The 19,054-nt window shown below is 42.8% G+C and overlaps 1 protein-coding gene across 2 annotated transcripts in view; it reads left to right on the forward strand.

Annotated features, from left to right (window-relative positions):
- LOC132829627 (transmembrane protease serine 5-like) overlaps nt 1-17,708 on the forward strand; it is a 46,013-nt gene extending 28,305 nt beyond the window's left edge. Inside the window, exons 8-13 of one of the 2 annotated variants that reach the window (XM_060846941.1) lie at nt 3,735-3,897; nt 7,069-7,247; nt 11,717-11,815; nt 11,904-12,046; nt 13,114-13,266; nt 15,519-17,708. In XM_060846941.1, the coding sequence (XP_060702924.1) occupies nt 3,735-3,897; nt 7,069-7,247; nt 11,717-11,815; nt 11,904-12,046; nt 13,114-13,266; nt 15,519-15,542 (761 nt within the window). In that variant the 3' untranslated portion in view covers nt 15,543-17,708. The remainder of the gene's footprint in view (nt 1-3,734; nt 3,898-7,068; nt 7,248-11,716; nt 11,816-11,903; nt 12,047-13,113; nt 13,267-15,518) is intronic. The other variant, XM_060846943.1, reaches the window with a different exon arrangement.
- The last annotated feature ends 1,346 nt before the right edge of the window (nt 17,709-19,054 follow it).

The raw sequence follows: 19,054 nt of genomic DNA on the forward strand, positions 1-19,054 counted from the left end.
CAAAGTTGGCATCATGATGTTTGGAACCTGAAAAGTGTGAGTGCATCCGGGTGGAAAACCAACCACTTGACTTGGAATATTTTTATTCAGGTTTGCATAGGTTTTACAGCAGAGAAACAGTCCATTCCACACAGACTGATCTGTGCTTTGCATGAGCCTTCTCCCACTTTATATCATCCCACCATATCAGTGAATGAATAAATTTGTTTTATTGCTGCATGTACTCAAATGAGTACAGTGAAAATTTTATGTCACCACTTACGGTGCCATCTTTGGTACAAAGGAACTGAGTTACAGCTTCTTCAATGCAGCACTTTGTCTGTTTGGATATTCTGGTAGGTTCCAGAGCCCAATCCAGATCTTACCACTCGGTGGTTTACTGTGTCTGTACATAATCCACAGGGAGTACGGTGCACTGTTGTTCCTTGAGTATTTTTAAATGCAGTGTTTCTGAGCACCACTAGGTGGCTTACATATGCAGAGTTAGAACGGCATTTGATGCAAAACCAGTAAAACTGAAAACTATTTTCCTCATTCAAAGGTTTGGGGTGATTCAGGAGAGTGTTTTTGTTAATTCAGATGCAACGGTATGGCAAATGGTCTTAGAGTTAGTGGCATAGTTTTGATTAGTTCTACCTCAGAAGGGTGAATCTACACCACCATCACTCTGGGAACCATTACTGTCTGTACCCTGTGTTACGCAGTGAAGCTGAACTTGCTTTAGAGCAGTGTGGCAGCTGCTGGGGTGACTGCAACCAATCTTCACTGCTTCAGCGAGCTTTGTTCGAAAAGCTGTTCTTTTCCTTTCCTGTTAATGGCAGGAAGTCACAGATGCATATACACAGATGGGCTACAGGAATCATTTTTGATGTCAGCACCTTTTTTTAAAATTTGTTCATGGGTGTGGGTCTCAATGGCTGGACCAAGATTAATTGTCCATCCCTAATTATTGTTGAACTGAGTGGCTTGCTAAGTCATTTCAGAAGGCAGTTAAGAGTCAATCACATTACTGGGGGTCAGGAGTCACATGTATCTAGACCAGGTAAGGGTTTCCTTCCCTAAAGGACATTTATGAGCCAGATAGGCTTTTTTTTAGTGACAATTGTTACAGAACGGCATTTATATCCAGACATTTAAAAAAAAATGAATGCCAACGATCTTTCCTGGTCCATCCACATTGACACAACAGTCAAGAAAGCACAACAATGCTCCTACTTCCTCAGGAGGCTAAGGAAATTCAGCATGTCCACAATGACTGTGACCAATTTTTATTGATGCACCATAGAAAACATTCTATCTGGGTACATCACAGCTTGGTATGGCAACTGCTCTAAGACCATTAGAGACTCCAGGGAGTTGTGAACACAGCCCAGTCCATCACGTAACCCCGCCTTCCATCCATTGACTCCATCTATACTTCCCACTGCCTTGGGAAAGCAACCAACATCATCAAAGACCCATCCTACTCTGGTTATATTCTTTTCTACCCTCCTCTTCTTCAAGCAGAAGATATAAAAGTTTGAATGCATGAACGAACAGATTCAAGAACAGCTTCTCCCATGCTTTTACCAGACTTTGAACTGACTTCTCAAATGTTAATGCTGATCCCTCTCTCTGCACCTTCTCTGAGGCTGTAACACTGTATTCTGCACTCTGATTTGCTACCTTGGTGCATTTTGTATGGTATAATCTGCCTGTATATCATGCAAAACAATACTTTTCACTGTATCTCGGTACGCAAGACCACAATAACTCAATCAATGAATTCACATTTCAAACATTTGCCATGATGGGATTCAAACCAATGCCCACAAATCATCAGTTCTCTAAGTCAATGATATCACCAGTATTCTGCTTTTCCTGTATTAGGAATATACACTCCATAAGATATCAGGGATGGGAATCCAAGACCAATGACCAGAGAGATATTGAAGTAATCTTAAAAAGCTACCAATATTCTAACCGAGTTACAATAACTCAGTACAGACCAAAGATTTCACCTGGGATCTCCCTTAGCTCTTATAGGTTACACCATGTGGAAAGTCTGTTAGTTCATTAAAACTCTGGAGCAAATTAGGGCTGTTTGCAAGTCAAGTATTATAAGCAGGTACCATAGAATCCCTACAGTGTGGAAACTTTGGCCCATCAAGTCCATACCAACCCTTCAAAGACTAACCTACTTAGACCCATTCCCATATTACTTTACATTTACCCCTGACACATGCACCTAACCTACACATCCCTGAACACCATGGGCAATTTATCATGGCCAATTCATCTGACCTGCACATCTTTGGACCATGGGAGGAAACTGGAGCACCTGGAGGAAACCCACGCAGACACTGGGAGAATGTGCAAACTCCACACTGACAGTCGCCTGAGGCTGGAATCGAACCTGGGTCCCTGGCGCTGAGAGGCAGCAGTGCTAACCACTGAGCCACCACGTCACCCCATGGCATTTTCTCATAGTATCATCCCACATTAGCCACATTAGCTACATTAGCTATCTAACCCACTCCAAAGTGCTCCTCTCAACCGGATTCTACCACTTACCATAGCCGGATGAAAGCACCATGGTGCAAACCCTAAATAAATTGTTGTCTCTGGTGGCACCAGTTGAGAAGTTTATACCTGGTCAAGCATTGGCAGTCCAGTGTTGCCGATTTCTGTTGACAAAAGACACAAGCCAAAGCTTCTCACAGCACCAAGGTTGATGTTTACTTGCACATAACTACCCCATTTGCCATTTAATTGCCAGGCTACACACCTCACCAGTACATGTGTACATAACATCATACAGCCCTCTCCTGCTACTCTTTCCCCAGTGCCCACTATAGTCCAGCATCTGATCATTCTTCACTGTGGGGCTATCACATTTAGGGAAACCTTCAAGCAACGCAAAGGAAATCCACACACACACACACACACACACACACACACACACACACACACACAAACGGGTAGAATGTGCAAACTCCACATAGACAGTCACCTGAGGCTGGAATTGAATCGGGGTCCCTGGTGTTGTGAGGCAGCAGTGCTAACCACTGAGCCATCATGCCACCCGTCTTTTGCTCCCTTCACCCAGCCCCTTCTCCACCTCTTCAACTGAACACCTGCCCACACCATTTGCCTCTGGGCCGTTAGAGACACCCTCCTTTGCACACGCACAATCTCTAACTGTAACAACCTGTCATAGTCAAAACAGTCGGCTCTCATCCCAAGTACCAACAGTCTGCTATTGAGCCAATTGGCATTCAGGAACTCTAACTGTGATATATCTGCTTAGGCAGTAGCGCTCCTAACTTCTGATTTCTGTATTCAAGTCCCACTTCAGGACTTGGGCACAAAGGTCGAAGCTGACAGCCCCAGCTGAGGGTGTGCTGCCTAGTCAGAGATGCTTTCTTTTGAATGAGGAGCTAAGCTGTGGCTTTGTCTCCTTATTGAGAGAATGGGAAAAAAATCCATTGTGGTATCTTGAAGAATAATTTGGGTGTCCCAACCTATATTTATCCTTCAATGAATATCGCAAGAATAGGTTGTCAGGTCATGGTTGTGTTGTGGGATCTTGCTGTGCATGAATTGGCAGCTGCATTTCCAACAACATAGCAGGGACTATGTTTCATAAGTACTTCATTTATTCTAAAGTGTTTTGAGGTGTCAAGCAGTTGTAAACAGCTCTATCTAAATCCGACTTCTATCATCTTTCATTTGCTCTGTCTCTCAACATGAAGGCTGTGGAGAGAAGCATGACTTTTCCATGATCATCGGGGGACAGGAAGCTGAAAAGGGGAACTGGCCCTGGCAGGTCACACTGTACAATAACTACCAACACATGTGTGGAGGCTCCATCATTGACGGATACTGGATCATAACTGCAGCACACTGTTTATTCAGGTACATCATCCATCAACACAGAAGATAAAAGTTAAGCAATATTGTACAGATCATTTATGTCTCAGTCCATATTCTGGTTGAGGGAGTTGATGGTTAAGGGTTTCGCCTTGCTATTCCCAGGCATAATGGAAATGCCTGTGTAATATCGATAAACTTCAACATCCCCCACCCACTCCCCTGTGGATCACAACATGAGATTGCATAACTATAATGATTGCCTTCACACACATCATTTATTTTGTATAATTATTGACAATACCGCTTGTTTTCACCCAGATGTGTTGTTCTCTCTGCTGCACTTCTTACAGGGTTATTATGAATGAACTCTGTAGATTGTTTAATGTCTTGCACTGATCAAATAGACTCTGCTGAGTAAATAGACAGTTTGCTCTGAACAGACCTTCCTCTAAGGACACTGTAAACCCTTCCTCACCTCCAGTAGACATTACAAACAGATATGTGTTTCAATGGACAAACTGTGTCTTTTTTAAGTTTAAATGCAAGAGATTTGAGTATTGAGAAATGGAACCACTCTGTCATTTCATAGGAATATCAATGCATAGTTTTTTTTCATCTAAGATACAATCCAAAAGATGAGGAATCCTTCATTTCTCTTCCTCAGTGGTGTACCCTCATACCATAGGATCAATCTGTATTTTGGGTGTAGGTTTGCTTGCTGAGCTTTCAAATATTTTCTTTTTTTATTGCATATTTATTCAGAGCCAGAATGACTCCTTTGATGCAAAATATGTGTGTTCTTTTTCAACCCTTTATGAGTATATTCTGTTTGGGAAGATGAGTCTTCTCTCGCCATTTAAGTATCCATACCCAATTAAATAATTTAGCAGCAAGCTTTTGTGAGTTTAAAAATAGTTATTTACTCTCACACAATTAGCAACCTTGCACATCTTAATTCTCAAACATGCTCGCAAAGGTCAGATATAAATTCCAGTTAATTCAGAGTCTGGCTTCTTTCATAGATTTGATTCTTTAAAGTTGAGGCAAAGACCTTAGAAGGTGCAGGTTTCCTGCAGTTGGGGATGGTTCTCAAGGATTCTCATGGAAAGCTTTTTCAGCCACTTGAAGATTTTGCAGCCTATTTCTCAGTCCGCTTCACAGACTGGCTGAACTAATGGTTCAGATGACTGTGGTGGCTCTCATCCACAAACTGTTCTGAATTAATCTGTTAGACAGACGGAGAAAATATGATTGCCTCACCATGTGGCTTTTCACAACTTCACGGTCTTTTCCAAATGAGGTGTGGTGTTTATGCTGATCCAAACCCTGTGTTGCAGGGTTGATATTTCTGAAATGCACCCTCTTCTCCGCAGATGGAGGAGGCCATCATGATACAGTGGGAGACACTGACCAATACTGACTGCAGTAAACCATGACACATACTGTAATTTCTTCACTATATAAAACTCCCCTCAATTTTAAAGAACAAAATCCAAAACAAAAAAGAAAGAGACTGTATTAACTATACTCTTCATCTGATTTTTTGAGTGTTTTTGAGAATTAGCATTTTGCTAATCCATCTGTCACAAATTGAATTTTGATCTTTTGTCCACTATGAAACTGAGCAACATATCCTTAAACAAAGAGATGTGTGAATTGCCCAGATAGTGATAAGTTAACATTACCTGGGCGATGTTGTCTGATTAGAGTATTTGCCAAAAACTTGATGCTTGCCTGTGGAGAAAGTGAGGACTGCAGATGCTGAAGATCAGAGCTGAAAATGTGTTGCTGGAAAAGCGCAGCAGGTCAAGCAGCATCCTGCTCCTTGGATGCTGCCTGACCTGTTGCGCTTTTCCAGCAACACATTTTCAGCTCTGTGGCTCAAATACCAAAGGTCCCATGATTTGTAGCAGCCAATTTAATAGCTTGTCCGTATCCAACTTTTGATGGTATTATCTAAAAGTTATGGCTTCCCTCTCCTGGGTATGACACTACAGATATTACAGTTCACACCCTCTAAAATCCAATGTCTAGAAACTCAAACCCATTTCATATCGATCCTAGCAGGGGTTTCTTCTTACCTTGCTGGGCTGATGGTAGATGCAGATTGCACTGTCAAAGCCCTGAGTTAATAGCTGAAAATTAAAAACTGAAATTGATAGGTTATCAATAGGTAAGGTCACAGAGCCAAAGTGGAGAAGTGGAGTTAAGAAGCAGATCAGCCATGATTGAAATGAATGGTGGCACATGTTTAAAGGGCAGAATAGCCTCCGTGTGTGGCTTCATTCCTTTCATTTGAATGCTGGAGAATTCCCGATTATCATCGCTCCAGGAATGGTTGATGTGTCTTCAGCTGCTTGGTGCTAAACTCTGGAATCCCCTCCCTAAATCTCTCTGCCTCTCCACTTGCCATTTTTTCAGATGGTCTGTAAAATCTGTCTCTCTGGCCCCGGCTGCAAATATCACCCTCTCTGGCTTACTGTCAAATAGTGGCTGATCATTGTTCCGGTGCAGCACATTGAGCTGTTTTACCACCTGCTGCAGAAGTTGTTGTAAACTGATCAAATTCAAGCAGGTTCAACGCAGGAAGGATGTTCCTGATCACAGGGAAATGCAGGATAGGCCATTCAGGACTAAAGTGAGAAGGAATTTCTTCACTCAGAAAGTGATGAGTCTGAGGAATTTTCTGCCACTGCAAGTTATTGAGGCCAAAACATTGAATGTTTTCAAGAAGGAGATAGATATTGGGTCACAGAGTCACACAGCATGGAAACAAACCCTTTAATCTAATCAGTCCATGCCGAACATAATCCCAAACTCAACCAGTCCCACCTGCCTGCTCTTGGCCCATATCCCTCCAAGCCTAATTGTACCCAGCCACGTCCGCCACTTCCTCAGGAAGTTCTTTCCACACACGAACCCACGCTCTGTAAAACACTTGCCCCTCATGTCTCTTTTAAATCCCTCTCCTCTCACTTAACAATATTCATCCTGGTCTTGAAATCCCCCACTCTAGGGAAAAGACATTTACCACCGGGCTACAAAGATCAAAGGGTATGGGGAGAAATCGGGAACAGAGGACTGATTTGGGTGATCATATTGAATGACGAAGCAAGCTGGAAGGGCTGAATGGCCTACTCCTGCTCCTATTTTCTGTGTTCCCATGTTCCTTCGAGAGGTGCAGGGCAGCTCACCCATCCCCTTCTGTTTCAGGTCACCCCATCCCTACAGTTGGTTGGTGTATGCTGGCGTTCTGGATAGACAGACCATCTTCTTCAGCAGTGTCACCAGCTACACAGTTGAGAAAATCATATACCATGATGACTATGATGATGACACGCATGACTCCGACATCGCCCTCATGAAGCTAGAAAAGCCAGTGGAATTTTCAGGTATGAATGTTTGTTTAATTTGGACAAGCAGATGGTTCCTTCCTCTGCTAGAATCTGTACAATGTATTCCCAGAAAATGTTGGCAGAGGCAAATTAGTTTCCCTTTGCCTTTGACCCAGTTCTCTGGCCTCTACCTTCCCCAGAAGCTTTGGTGGGTTGTGGGACCTTTCATCGCAACCAGCTTTCTGCACTCCTCCTTCATAGCTGAGCCAAGGGACCAGTTACACTGTACTCAACTGTAGTGAGATCAGTTGCTCAACCATGGTAGGCATCACAGAGGAGCCTTGGTCCCATTGTCTCTAATCAGAGATTTTCCAGCAGCAACTGGCTTGCAATAGACTGGTTGGACGGATGGAATTTAATACACTCCAACGAGGCACCTTTGAGGGGGGCATTTAGTCAGGGGATCATCGCACCATCTTGCCGCTCTGCCATGATTAAGTCTAGCAAAGGGGTGTTCATTCGTAGATGGCCTTCCTGTCCTGCAGCTGTCTGAGGCCATGAGTATCAACCTTTAATTTACCCAGTGACAAAGGAGGAACCTTGTTATGACGGAAGCCCAAAATGCAAACTCTGTGAACGTTGTTTCCAGTTTCTGTTTTTTTGTTTAGTGGGTGGGTTTCACCACAGGTGCTCAGTATGAATGGGTAGGTTTGTGTCAATCTATAGCAAGCAGTGGTGAGTCTCTGATGAGGCAGATTTGAAGATCACAGTCAGCACTTTGTGCAGCACAGACTCTACAGACTTTGCAATACTACAAAAAGCAGTGTGTGCGATAGTTGGCTTGGGAGGGTAGGGGGAAGACGAGCCAAGTTTGAACTGGGTTGAGATGTCCCATGGTGCAATTCCCACTCAAAAGAGAAACACACATGAAACAGGGGAAAAAAATAACTGAACGACAACCAAAGTTGATAAAAATGCAAACACAGCAGCTACATTGCTGAGTGTCCCCACAGAATAGCAAGGTTTTAAATCTCTCTCACATAGCAGATGTGTTCATAAAAGACAGGAACATCAGAATGTTTACGATCAAACTCTCTCACGTGAGTTACAGACTTGAATTTAAATACTTTAAGCAAAAGAAATGGTGACTTATTGACAAGCCCCTCTTGCTTTGGTTTGAGTACAGGAGTAGTGACCCCTTGCTTCAATTGCTTAGCAACTTTGTCAGTCTGCAGCTGCAGTACTATGTGCAGTGTTGGTCTCCTTATCTCAAGAAAAACGATATTGTCATAGAGAGAGTGCCATGAAGGGTAAACCAGACTGATTCCCAGGATAGTAGGACTGTCTGACAAAGCGAGATTGAACAAACTGGGTCTGTATTCTCCAGAGTTTCAAAGAATAAGAAATGATCTCGTTGAAATTTATAAAATACTTAGAGATAAAAAGGGTAGATGCTGGTACGAAGTTTCTACTTATTGGGGAATTTCAAACTGGGGTGGGGGGCACAATTTAAAAGTAAGACGGTTGGCACTTCATTCTGAGAAGAGAAGAAGGTTTTGTTTTTCCAAGGGTTGTGAATCTTTAGAATCCACCACCCCATAGGCCTGAGGAAAGTCAGTCAATATAATACAATACAGCACGGGAACAAACCATTTGGCCCACCAAGCTTACACCTATTCCCAGTCCTTACTTAAACCCGCTCTCTATTGCCTTTATACAGTTTCTATCTCTCTGTTCGCCTCCCATTCATGTGTCTATCAAATTACTCCTTGAAAGTTGTTAATGTCCCTGCTTCCACCATCTTCACTGGCAGTATGTTTAGATTCAGAAAACTTTTCCCTACACTTCTTCCATAAACGTTCCCCCTCTCTCCTTGGCCTGGTGCCCTCTTGTAGTTGACCTTTCCACTCTGGGGTAAAGCTTCTGACCAACCATCCCTATCTGTGACTCTCATAATTTTGTAGACCTCTACCATGTCACCCCTTAGTCTCCGTCTTTCCAATGAAAACAATCCAAGATTATCCAACCTCTCCTCATAGCTAAAACTCTCCAGACCAGGCAATACCCTGGTAAACCTTCCCTGCACCCTCTCCAAAGCACACAATATTCCAAATGTGAACCTATGAACAGGAGGCAAACAGAGAGATAGAAACTGCATAAGGGCAATAGAGAGCGGTTTTAAATAAGACCTGACAATAGGTGTGGGCTTTGGGCCAAAGGGCTTGTTCCTGTGCTGTATTGTGCTGTACAGCTGTATCATAACTTGCCAACTTTTATATTTGATGCCCTGGCAGAAGAAGGCAAACTATGCTGTGTGCCATCTTGACCATTTTATCCACCTGTGTTTCAGGGATCTATGGACCCTTACGCAAGTCCAGTGTCTTTGAGTATGCTTAAATTAGAGAGTGAAAGATTTCTGATTACCAATGAAGTACACAGTTATCAGAATAGGGTGGGTAACAGGCATTGAAGTGTTTGATCAACCATGATTGTACTGAATGGCTGGGTGGCCTCGATGGACTGAATGGCCTATCATACTCTTCTAGATTAGAGTGGTGCTGGAAAAGTACAACAGTTCAGGCAGCATCCGAGGAGCAGGAAAATCGACGTTTTGGGCAAAAGCCCTTCATCAGGAATAGAGGCAGAGTGCCTGCAGAGTGGAGAGATAAATGAGAGGAGGGTAGGAATGGGGAGAAAGTAGCATAGAGTACAATAGGTGAATGAGGGTGGGGATGGAGGTGATAGGTCAGGGAGGAGGGTGGGGGAAGATAGCAAAGAGTACAATAGGTGAATGGGGGTGGGGATGAAGGTGATAGGTCAGAGAGGAGGGTGGTATGGATAGGTCAGAGAGGAGGGTGGTGTGGATAGGTGGAAAGGAAGATAGGCAGGTAGGACAAGTCAAGGGGACAGTGCTGAGCTGGAAGTTTGGAACTGGGGTGAGGTGGGGGAAGGGGAAATGAGGAAACTGGTGAAGTCCACATTGATGCCCTGGGGTTGAAGTGTTCCAAGGTGGAAGATGAGTTGTTCTTCCTCCAGGCGTCGGGTGGTGAGGGAACGGCGGTGTAGGAGGCCCAGGATCTCCATGTCCTCGGCTGAGTGGGAGGGGGAGTTGAAATGTTGGGCTACAGGGCAGTGTGGTTGATTGGTGCGGGTGTCCCGGAGATGTTCCCTAAGCGCTCTGCTAGGAGGCGTCCAGTCTCCTCAATGTACAGGAGACTGCATCGGGAGCAATGGATACAATAAATTATATTGTGGATGTGCAGGTAAAACTTTGATGGATGTGGAAAGCTCCTTTGGGGCCTTGGATGGAGGTGAGGGAGGAGGTGTGGGCGCAGATTTTGTAATTCCTGCGGTGGCAGGGGCAAGTGCCAGGACAGGAGGGTGGGCGTGGATCTGACCAGATAGTCACGGAAGGAATGGTCTTTGCAGAAGGCGGAAAGGGGTGGGGAGGGAAATATATCCCTGGTGGTGGGGTCCATTTGGAGATGGCAGAAATGTCATTGGATGATTTGGTTTATGCGAAGGTTGGTAGGGTGGAAGGTGAGCACCAGGGGGGTTCTGTCCATGTTACGGTTGAAGGGGTTGGGTCTGAGGGCGGAGGTGCAGGATGTGGACGAGATGTGTTGGAGGGCATCTTTAACCACGTGGGAAGGGAAATTGCGGTCTCTAAAGAAGGAGGCCATTTGGTGTGTTCTGTTGTGGAACTGGTCCTCCTGGGAGCAGATAAGCCGGCGGCGGAAGAATTGGGAATACAGGATGGTATTTTTGCTGGTGGTGGGGTGGGAAGACTTGTAATCCAGGTAGTTGTGGGAGTCAGTGGGTTTGTAAAAATGTCGGTGTCAAGTCGGTTGTCATTAATGGAGATGGAGAGATCCAGGAAGGGGAGGGAGGTGTCAGAAATGGTCCAGGTAAATTTAAAGTCAGGGTGGAATTTGTTGGTGAAGTTGATAAATTGCTCAGCCTCCTCGCGGGAGCATGAGGTGGCGCCAATGCAGTCACCAATATAGCGGAGGAAGAAGTGGGGAGTGGTGCCAGTGTAACTACAGAAGGTGGACTGTTCTACATAGCCAACAAAGAGACAGGCATAGCTGGGGCCCATACAGGTGCCCATGGCTACCCCTTTGGTCTGGAGGAAGTGGGAGGATTCGAAGGAGAAATTGTTAAGGGTGAGGACCAGTTCAGCCAAACGAATGAGTGTTGGTGGAAGGGTACTGGTGGGGACGTTGGGAGAGGAAGAAACGGAGGGTTGGAGGCTCTGGTCATGGCGGATGGAGGTATTGGATATCCATGGTGAAGATGAGGGCCATGGAAACGGAAGGAGGAGGAGGTGGAGGACATGGGTGATGTCTTGAACGCATGTGGGGAGTTCCTGGACGAGGGGTGATAGGACAGTGTCATGCTCTTCTGTTCCTACACATTTCCATCAGCAACATCATCTTGCCTTTTTTTCTTACATAGACTGGGGTCCATTTCTTTCTTTATTTCAGATTCCCAGTTTTGATCGCCACATTGCTCCTCTTTTACAGATACAGTCAGAGCAGTTTGTCTGCCAGGATACAATCAACAGATCACACCGGGCAAACAGTGTTGGATAACTGGCTGGGGTCATGCAAAACTGGATGCCTGTAAGTGTGAGAGGCACCATACATAGATTGTTTACAACGTAGGGGAATCTTTGGACACGGCTCACTCATTCCTGATTGTGTCTTCCAGATCAGACAGAAAATATTTTAAAGGAAGCTTCTGTCCCAATCATTAGCACTGAGATGTGTAACAGCAGCTGCATGTACAATGGTGCCATAACTTCTAGAATGTTCTGCGCAGGTTATAAGGAGGGCAAAGTTGATGCATGCCAGGTAAGTTGAGTTCATTGACCATGGACTGGAAATTATTTCAATACCATCGAGTTATGTCAGATGCTGGAAATCTGGAATAAGAGAGAAAGCTGATGAAGTTGAGCAGGTCTGGCAGCATCCATGCGGTCAATTAACCTTTTACAATCCAATATGGCTCCTCCTCAGAACTTCAGTTTTCAGTTGCAAACGTTGAGCAGTACAACTTGAAATGAATCAACAAAGACATTTTAAGATTAAGCCTGGAATATGAGCACCAAAATTAGCAATCAACTCAGTTTAAAAACAGAAAGTGCTGGAGAAACTCGACAGGTCTGACAACCTGTACGTAGAGAAGAAAGTTGATGTTTTAAATCCAATATTTTCAGAAGTGATGAAGTCAAAATGTTAACTCTATGCCTGTCTCCACATATACCACCTGACCCGCTGGGTCTCTCCAGCACTTGCGTTTTTATTTGAAAATGACTTGGCTTCTCATTCTCATCAGGTGAGTCTGTTAATCTAAGTTATTTGCTCTGACATTAGTGGGTGGAATGTTTGTCTCTGTGTGGGTTAGAGGTTTTTGAGTTCTTCTGAGCACTAGATTCCATATAGAGTGGCTATAGTCCTTATTGGATCATGAAACATACGTACCCCAGGTAGACTACCAGGAAACATACTATACCTAACACAGAAGTAGTTCCTCATTCACTGCCCTGTTTTGTGACCTTAACTCAAATGCTGGTCCCCCCTCCCCTGCCATTGCAGTTTGTTCTTCCATTTCTCACATCTCTGAGTGAGACTGACAATTTGCATTCATTTGGGGATAGTTTCTGCAGCCGCCTACAAGCCCTTCACGTTCCCCTCTAAGCCATGCACACACCATCCTGAATTTGAATCATCTCACCATTCCTTCAGTGTAACCCTTCCCCCTTTACAGTGTTGTAGATGTACCTGCTCCACCACCCACTTAGCAAAGGCATATAGGGACCGGCAATGAGTACTGGCTTAGCCACCAACACGTGCATCCCATGAAAAATAAATTAAACAAAAGGGATTTACTGAGCACTGGCTGTGAATATATTTTGCAGGGAGACAGTGGTGGCCCTTTGGTTTGCGAGAACATCCAAGCTTGGCAGTTGACCGGAGTAGTGAGTTGGGGCATTGGCTGTGCTGAAGCCAATCACCCAGGAGTTTACACAAAAGTGTCTGAGTTCCTGGATTGGATATACAGCACTATTGAGGTAAGCAATCCGCTTTGAGAGAATTCAAGGGCAATGTTATTGCTCTTGAACTTCATGAATAATAGTCACTAGGAGAAAATGAGGACTGCAGATGCTGGAGATCAGAGTCAAGAGTGTGGTGCTGGAAAAGCACAGCAGGTCAGGCAGCATCTGAGAAGTAGGAGAATCAACATTTCGGGTTTCAGGTTCCTGAAACGTCGATTCTCCTGCTCCTCGGATGCTGCCTGACCTGCTGTGCTTTTCCAGCAACACACTTTCAACATTAATAATAGTCACGCCCAATACATCTCTATCCTCTCAATCCATCTATCTTTCAAAATGACTGGGATTGAACAAGCTTTCTAACTTATTATCCATCACTTCAAACCTACATTTTCAAAAGAAGAAGTTTTGCATCTGCATTAATGTCAATTGCAAAATTGTCAGGAATCAAGTCTAAGCTTTGTGTTTACTTTGGGAAAAATCTTAGCTTGTTCCAGTGTAAAAATGCAAAGACATATAAAGGTGGAAAACAGCTCATTAATGAAAAGTAAAATATTCACTTGCTGCAAAATTAAATAAAAGCCGAAAGTGCAGGACAGGTCTGGCAAATTCTGTGGAGCGGAGAACAGAGAGAACATTTCAGGTTCAGTGTGAGGGTTGAAGAAGCATCACACCAAACTCAAAATGTTAACTCTGTTTCTCCCTCCGCAGACATTGTCAAACTGTGGTATTTCTGTTTTTTATTTAACATCCCATTAATACCAATTACTACACTCACACACACACACACACTTACACACACACTTACACACACACACACACACTAGCATATGGTAGCACAAAGTTATACTGCTGGTCTGGTAATCCAGAGGAACTAATGATCTGGAAATGGGAGTTCATGATCCCACCATGACGAATGATTCTGGAATAAATCTATCAGAATTGACGACTGTCAAGTTGCCAAGATTGCCATTAAAAAAACATATGTGATAGGGCTATCCCAACCCAAACCCTAACTTTAACCCATCCTAAACCTAACCCTAACTCTAACCTTAACCTAACGCGTATTCCATCTCTGCCCCTAACCTTATCTAATTCTCTAATGTCCTTTCTCAGCCTGTTCAATTAGTGAAGGTTTTTAAAAGAACAGTAAATGGTGGATGCTCTCAGCAGGTTCAGCAGCTTCTGTGAGAGACAGAGTTAAAATTTCGCATCTGTGATCTTCCATCAGAAAAATATTAGAGAAATGGGAAAAATATTAGAAACAAAATAAGATTTGAGCTTGGGGTGGACTGGACAAGGACATAAAGGAAGATCCATGTTGGGTAGAAGCCAGGAGAGATTGAATGATAGAAAAGTTAGTCCTCCAGAATCAAAGAGAATGGAGATGGGGCAAGAAAAGACACAAACATTCTGAGGTTTGCTGCTCACTGCAGTTATTAATAACCTGGAGCCTCTATGTGAGCGCAGCCTCTGAAGGGACCTCACAAGCTCCTCAGTTATGTTCAAGAAGTCAGCTCTGCATTTCTGTAATAAGTGACGAAGTGTCAGAATTAAACTAAAGTCCAGACTGGAAAATTCAGTGTTTTTTTTAGCTTCACAAAGGTGACCTCACAGTCAAGAGCTTTGCTGAGTTAAACTGATCGTCTCACATACAGGGACAATCATGTTCACAGGGACACACTCATTATAAATGGTGGGGACATAACCTGATTTAAATTGACTTGCATGTATGTGCACCCAAACCGTGGCTCTCTACAAGCTATTGGACCATGACTGGCTTCACAACTAAGCTGAGACATGTCTTGCCTGACTTCCACTTCTGCACATTCTCTATTAGAAAGCCTGGCATAGTGAACATAGACGTATTGCCTCTCTCCTAATCCACGAGTAGTGAAGCCAATTTTAACAACCACCATGACCTTCCATTCAGTCAAAATTAATCTAGACAATTATCTGTTTTTTAAAGCAAAGGTTTTGCTAATGGCTGTCACAAGTCCAGTAAACCAACCAAACAATTTACTCTTAATGCAATCTGATAAAAACTATTAACCCTGAATAATTGACCAGCTTTAACCATAATTGATTAAATAGACCAGCAAAACAATCAATAGTTACACATTTAGGGGAGGTGGATGTGGATGAGGTGCTGACCAGTCATGAATCCGTTGATTGGTGGAGTTGGCTCAGGGCTGAGTGGCCTCCTTCTGTTCCTGTATCGCTTATTGAGGAATAAAAACCTTGATTGTGTATTCTGTTCTCCCTTTTAGCGCTTCGATACCTCTGCTTTTTAGAAAAGATTCTCAAGTCTTCTAAACACCATGAGGGAGGTAATGCATTGAAGAAGACAAGCCAGTGACTCCGAGAAAGCTGAAGGGCTCACACAGATGCTGTTCCCTGACTTTAGATCTGGAGAAACTGCATGGATTATTTTCTCATTATGAGAAAAAGAAGAAACAAAATATGACCTTAACCTCACTGAGTGAGATAAATTGTGGATGTGCTTTGTTTTTAAACTGTGTCCAGTAATCTGGTTTTCCCATAATGGGAAATTAGAATTCACAACGCAGTCAGTTACAACCTCCAAGACTAACTCCATTCTAAAAAAAACTGCTCTTCACACAATTAAAACCCATTAAATTAACAAGGTTTGATATGTGTTACCTGCATGAGTCTGAGCACTTTGACATTCACCTCATCAAAAATCAAAAATTAAAAGACATTCTTTGCAAACTTCACAAATTCACTGTCTGGGGGTCTTTCTCTGTTTGCAGTACAAATCTTTGAGAATGTTATGGACAAGACATATGCAGCATGGCCATCCTTAACAACTACATGCTAATGTGAAACCACACCAGTTGGTATTGTTGCCAAATACTTTGGCTTTAAAAACCTCTGAATTTTTTGTGAGCATTTTACTTTGTTCACATGTATCAGAGCAAAGTTTTTGCTGCAGAAGTCTGGTGCCAAAGCACTGTGTTTTTAACCCCACTGTGGATAGGAAAGGTGGAACATGTTAAACATATGTCCATTTGGAGTTTAGAAGAATGAGGTCTTATCTTATTGGAACATATGAGATCTTGAGGGAACTGAATAAGGTCGATATCCAGAATATGTTTCCTTTTGTGAGGAAGACCGAAATTCAAAAACATAATTTAAGATTAAGAGGAGTTCCTTTGAACCCAGAGATTAGGAGAATTATTTTTCTCTAAAGGGGACATCTGGTAGTCATCTTATAGAACAAGAGGGATATAGGCCTCTTATGCATCCCTGATTTTCAGACCTGCACTATTAATGACCATGCCATCAGATGCAGAGATTAATGTTCCCTATTTCCAAGCTTATTTCTCTCTATCTCTTGTTCCTCCTTTAAAATGCTCATTTTTATTGTTCATATTTTTGATTACCAGACCTAATAACTCTTTACAAGAGCTCTCTGCTTTGGAAGGCAGTGGAAATGGGGTCAGTGAATGCTTTTAAGACAGAAGTGTGTCAATTCTTAATAGAAAGGTGAGATGGGGATATGGAATTCAAAATATAATTAGCTGTGATCTTATTGAATGTCAAGGCAGGCTCAAAGAGATTGATGGCCTACTACTGCTGCCTTTTCAAATGTTCATTTGCTCAATGTCAATTTAATTCTGATTGTGTTCCTGTAACATTTTAATATATTAAGGGTTTTCTAATGGTTAAATATACATGTATATTTAGAGTGGTGATGAATTGGAACTCGCTGTTTATGAGGGGGTTATAATAAAGATGATCATTGGTTTCTAAGGGAAGATGGATGTGTACCACAGAGACATAAACATGCAGTGCCACAGGAGAATCTGACTGACTGGGGAACTCTTCAAAGAGCTCAACAAATGGCAATCTTCCATTTTTCAATGACTCTATAATTCCTTTAAAATGTAAATTGTTACAGGCATAATGAAAACATTCAAAGAGATAAACATTAAAAAATACAAAATTTACTCATGAATTCCAGAAAAGGTGTTCAGAATATATTAATATTTAAGGATAGTAAGCAAAAATATTAAAATGTAATTTTTGCCAAAAAGCCTGTTGGAGGTGTGCCAGTCACTAAATCAATAGGCCTCCTGGCCAGTCAACGCATGAACTTCCCAGGAAATGGCACAAATTCATTAAATCCGACTTCCCAAGCATTGGCTTCTCTCTAATCTTTGTTCCTCCCTCAAAATGCTTCATTAAACTGTTTTGCTCAAATTTTCAATTACCTTCCCTAAACTTCCTTATTGGAATTCCTTCTTGGAAGGCTGTAGAATCAGGGGCATTGACTCAGTCTAAAACAGAGGGGAAGAGATTCTTGGTGGTAAAAGTTATAGGGAATAAATGGGAATGGGCGATTTGAAGTTCAAGCCGCATTTATTTCCCTGATTGAACTTTGTTTTGTATATTGCTTGCCTTTGGAATACAAATAAATTGTTTTTCTGATTAAACTGTTCGTTTATTCATTCTCACGAGCCTTCTGTGCGTTGATTTATCTTTTAATGTTCTCTGGCACTGATGCAGATACACCAATCCCACACTCCTGACTCCAAGTCGCTAGCACTACTGCCTCACAGTGCCAGGGAGCCAGGTTCAATTCCAGCCTCTGGATACTGTTTGTGTAGAGTTTGAACATCCTCCTCATGAATGCATGGGTTTCCCCACATGCTCCGGTTTCCCCCACAATCCAAAGATCTGCAAGTTAGGTGGATCTGCCATGGGAAATGTGGGGATAGGGTAGTGGGTGGGTCTGGGCAGGATGCTCTTTGGAGGGTAGGTATGGACTCAATGGACTGAATGGTCTGCTTCCACACAGCAGGGATTCTATGATTCTATGAACTCACAGACTGTTGCAAAGGTAGGGTGGGAGAATTAGTACTGCAGAATTAAAGGAGAGAGATAAAGAGAGAAGGGGAGGGAAAACATGGAAACAGAGGAAAGGGGGAATGGAAAGAAGATTTTCAAAGAATAAGAGGCAATTTGATTAAAACATATCACATACTGATGACGCTTGACAGGATGAATGGGGAAAGGATGTGTCCTCATGTGGGAGAATCTCAAACCAGAGGTCACTGTTTAAAAACAAAATGCTGACCAATTAAGACAGGGATGAGGTTAAATGTTTTCTTGCAGAAGATCTTGAGTCTTTAGAATTTTCATCCTCTGAAGGTGTTGAGAGAAAAGTCTTTGATTATTTATTAAGACAAAGACCTGTAGTTTCTTGGTAAACAAAGGGGTTAAATGTTCATGAGACAGGACAGAATGGCAGATTTAAAGTTATAACCAAATCAGTCATGACCCTTTTGAATGATAGAGCAAGATGAAGGTGCCAAGTGAACTATTGCTGCTCCTGGCTCATATGTCCACTCAATCCATTCACAAAGCTTCTCAAAAAGATTCACAGTTTGTCTCTGCTGGCATAATATTCTGAATGATGGAATCATCCACTTTATGTGAGATCGAGTCAGCAAATTGTAAGCATGAAGGAAAGAAACAAGGTTGATGGGGATAATGCGGGACTGTCAGAGTTGAGTAAGATGATCAGATTGGCAGAGGATACTTGAAGGTTTAGTTCCCATTTCCACTGATGTTCTAAGCAGTTTGGATCCACAGTGTCAGATAGGAGCCCTGTGAGTCGGTGCATGCTTAACACCGGCTTGACAAAGGGGATTTTGATATAATAGTCCAGCCTGAATTGAAGTAATTTAAACTAAATATGGAAGAATTGTTTTCTTACACACTACATTTTTCTTTGCTGCCTCTGGGTCATTGCATTTATTATGTTAGACTCTGGGGT

Source organism: Hemiscyllium ocellatum, chromosome 29, assembly GCF_020745735.1.
Source record: "Hemiscyllium ocellatum isolate sHemOce1 chromosome 29, sHemOce1.pat.X.cur, whole genome shotgun sequence".
Lineage (NCBI taxonomy): Eukaryota > Metazoa > Chordata > Chondrichthyes > Orectolobiformes > Hemiscylliidae > Hemiscyllium > Hemiscyllium ocellatum.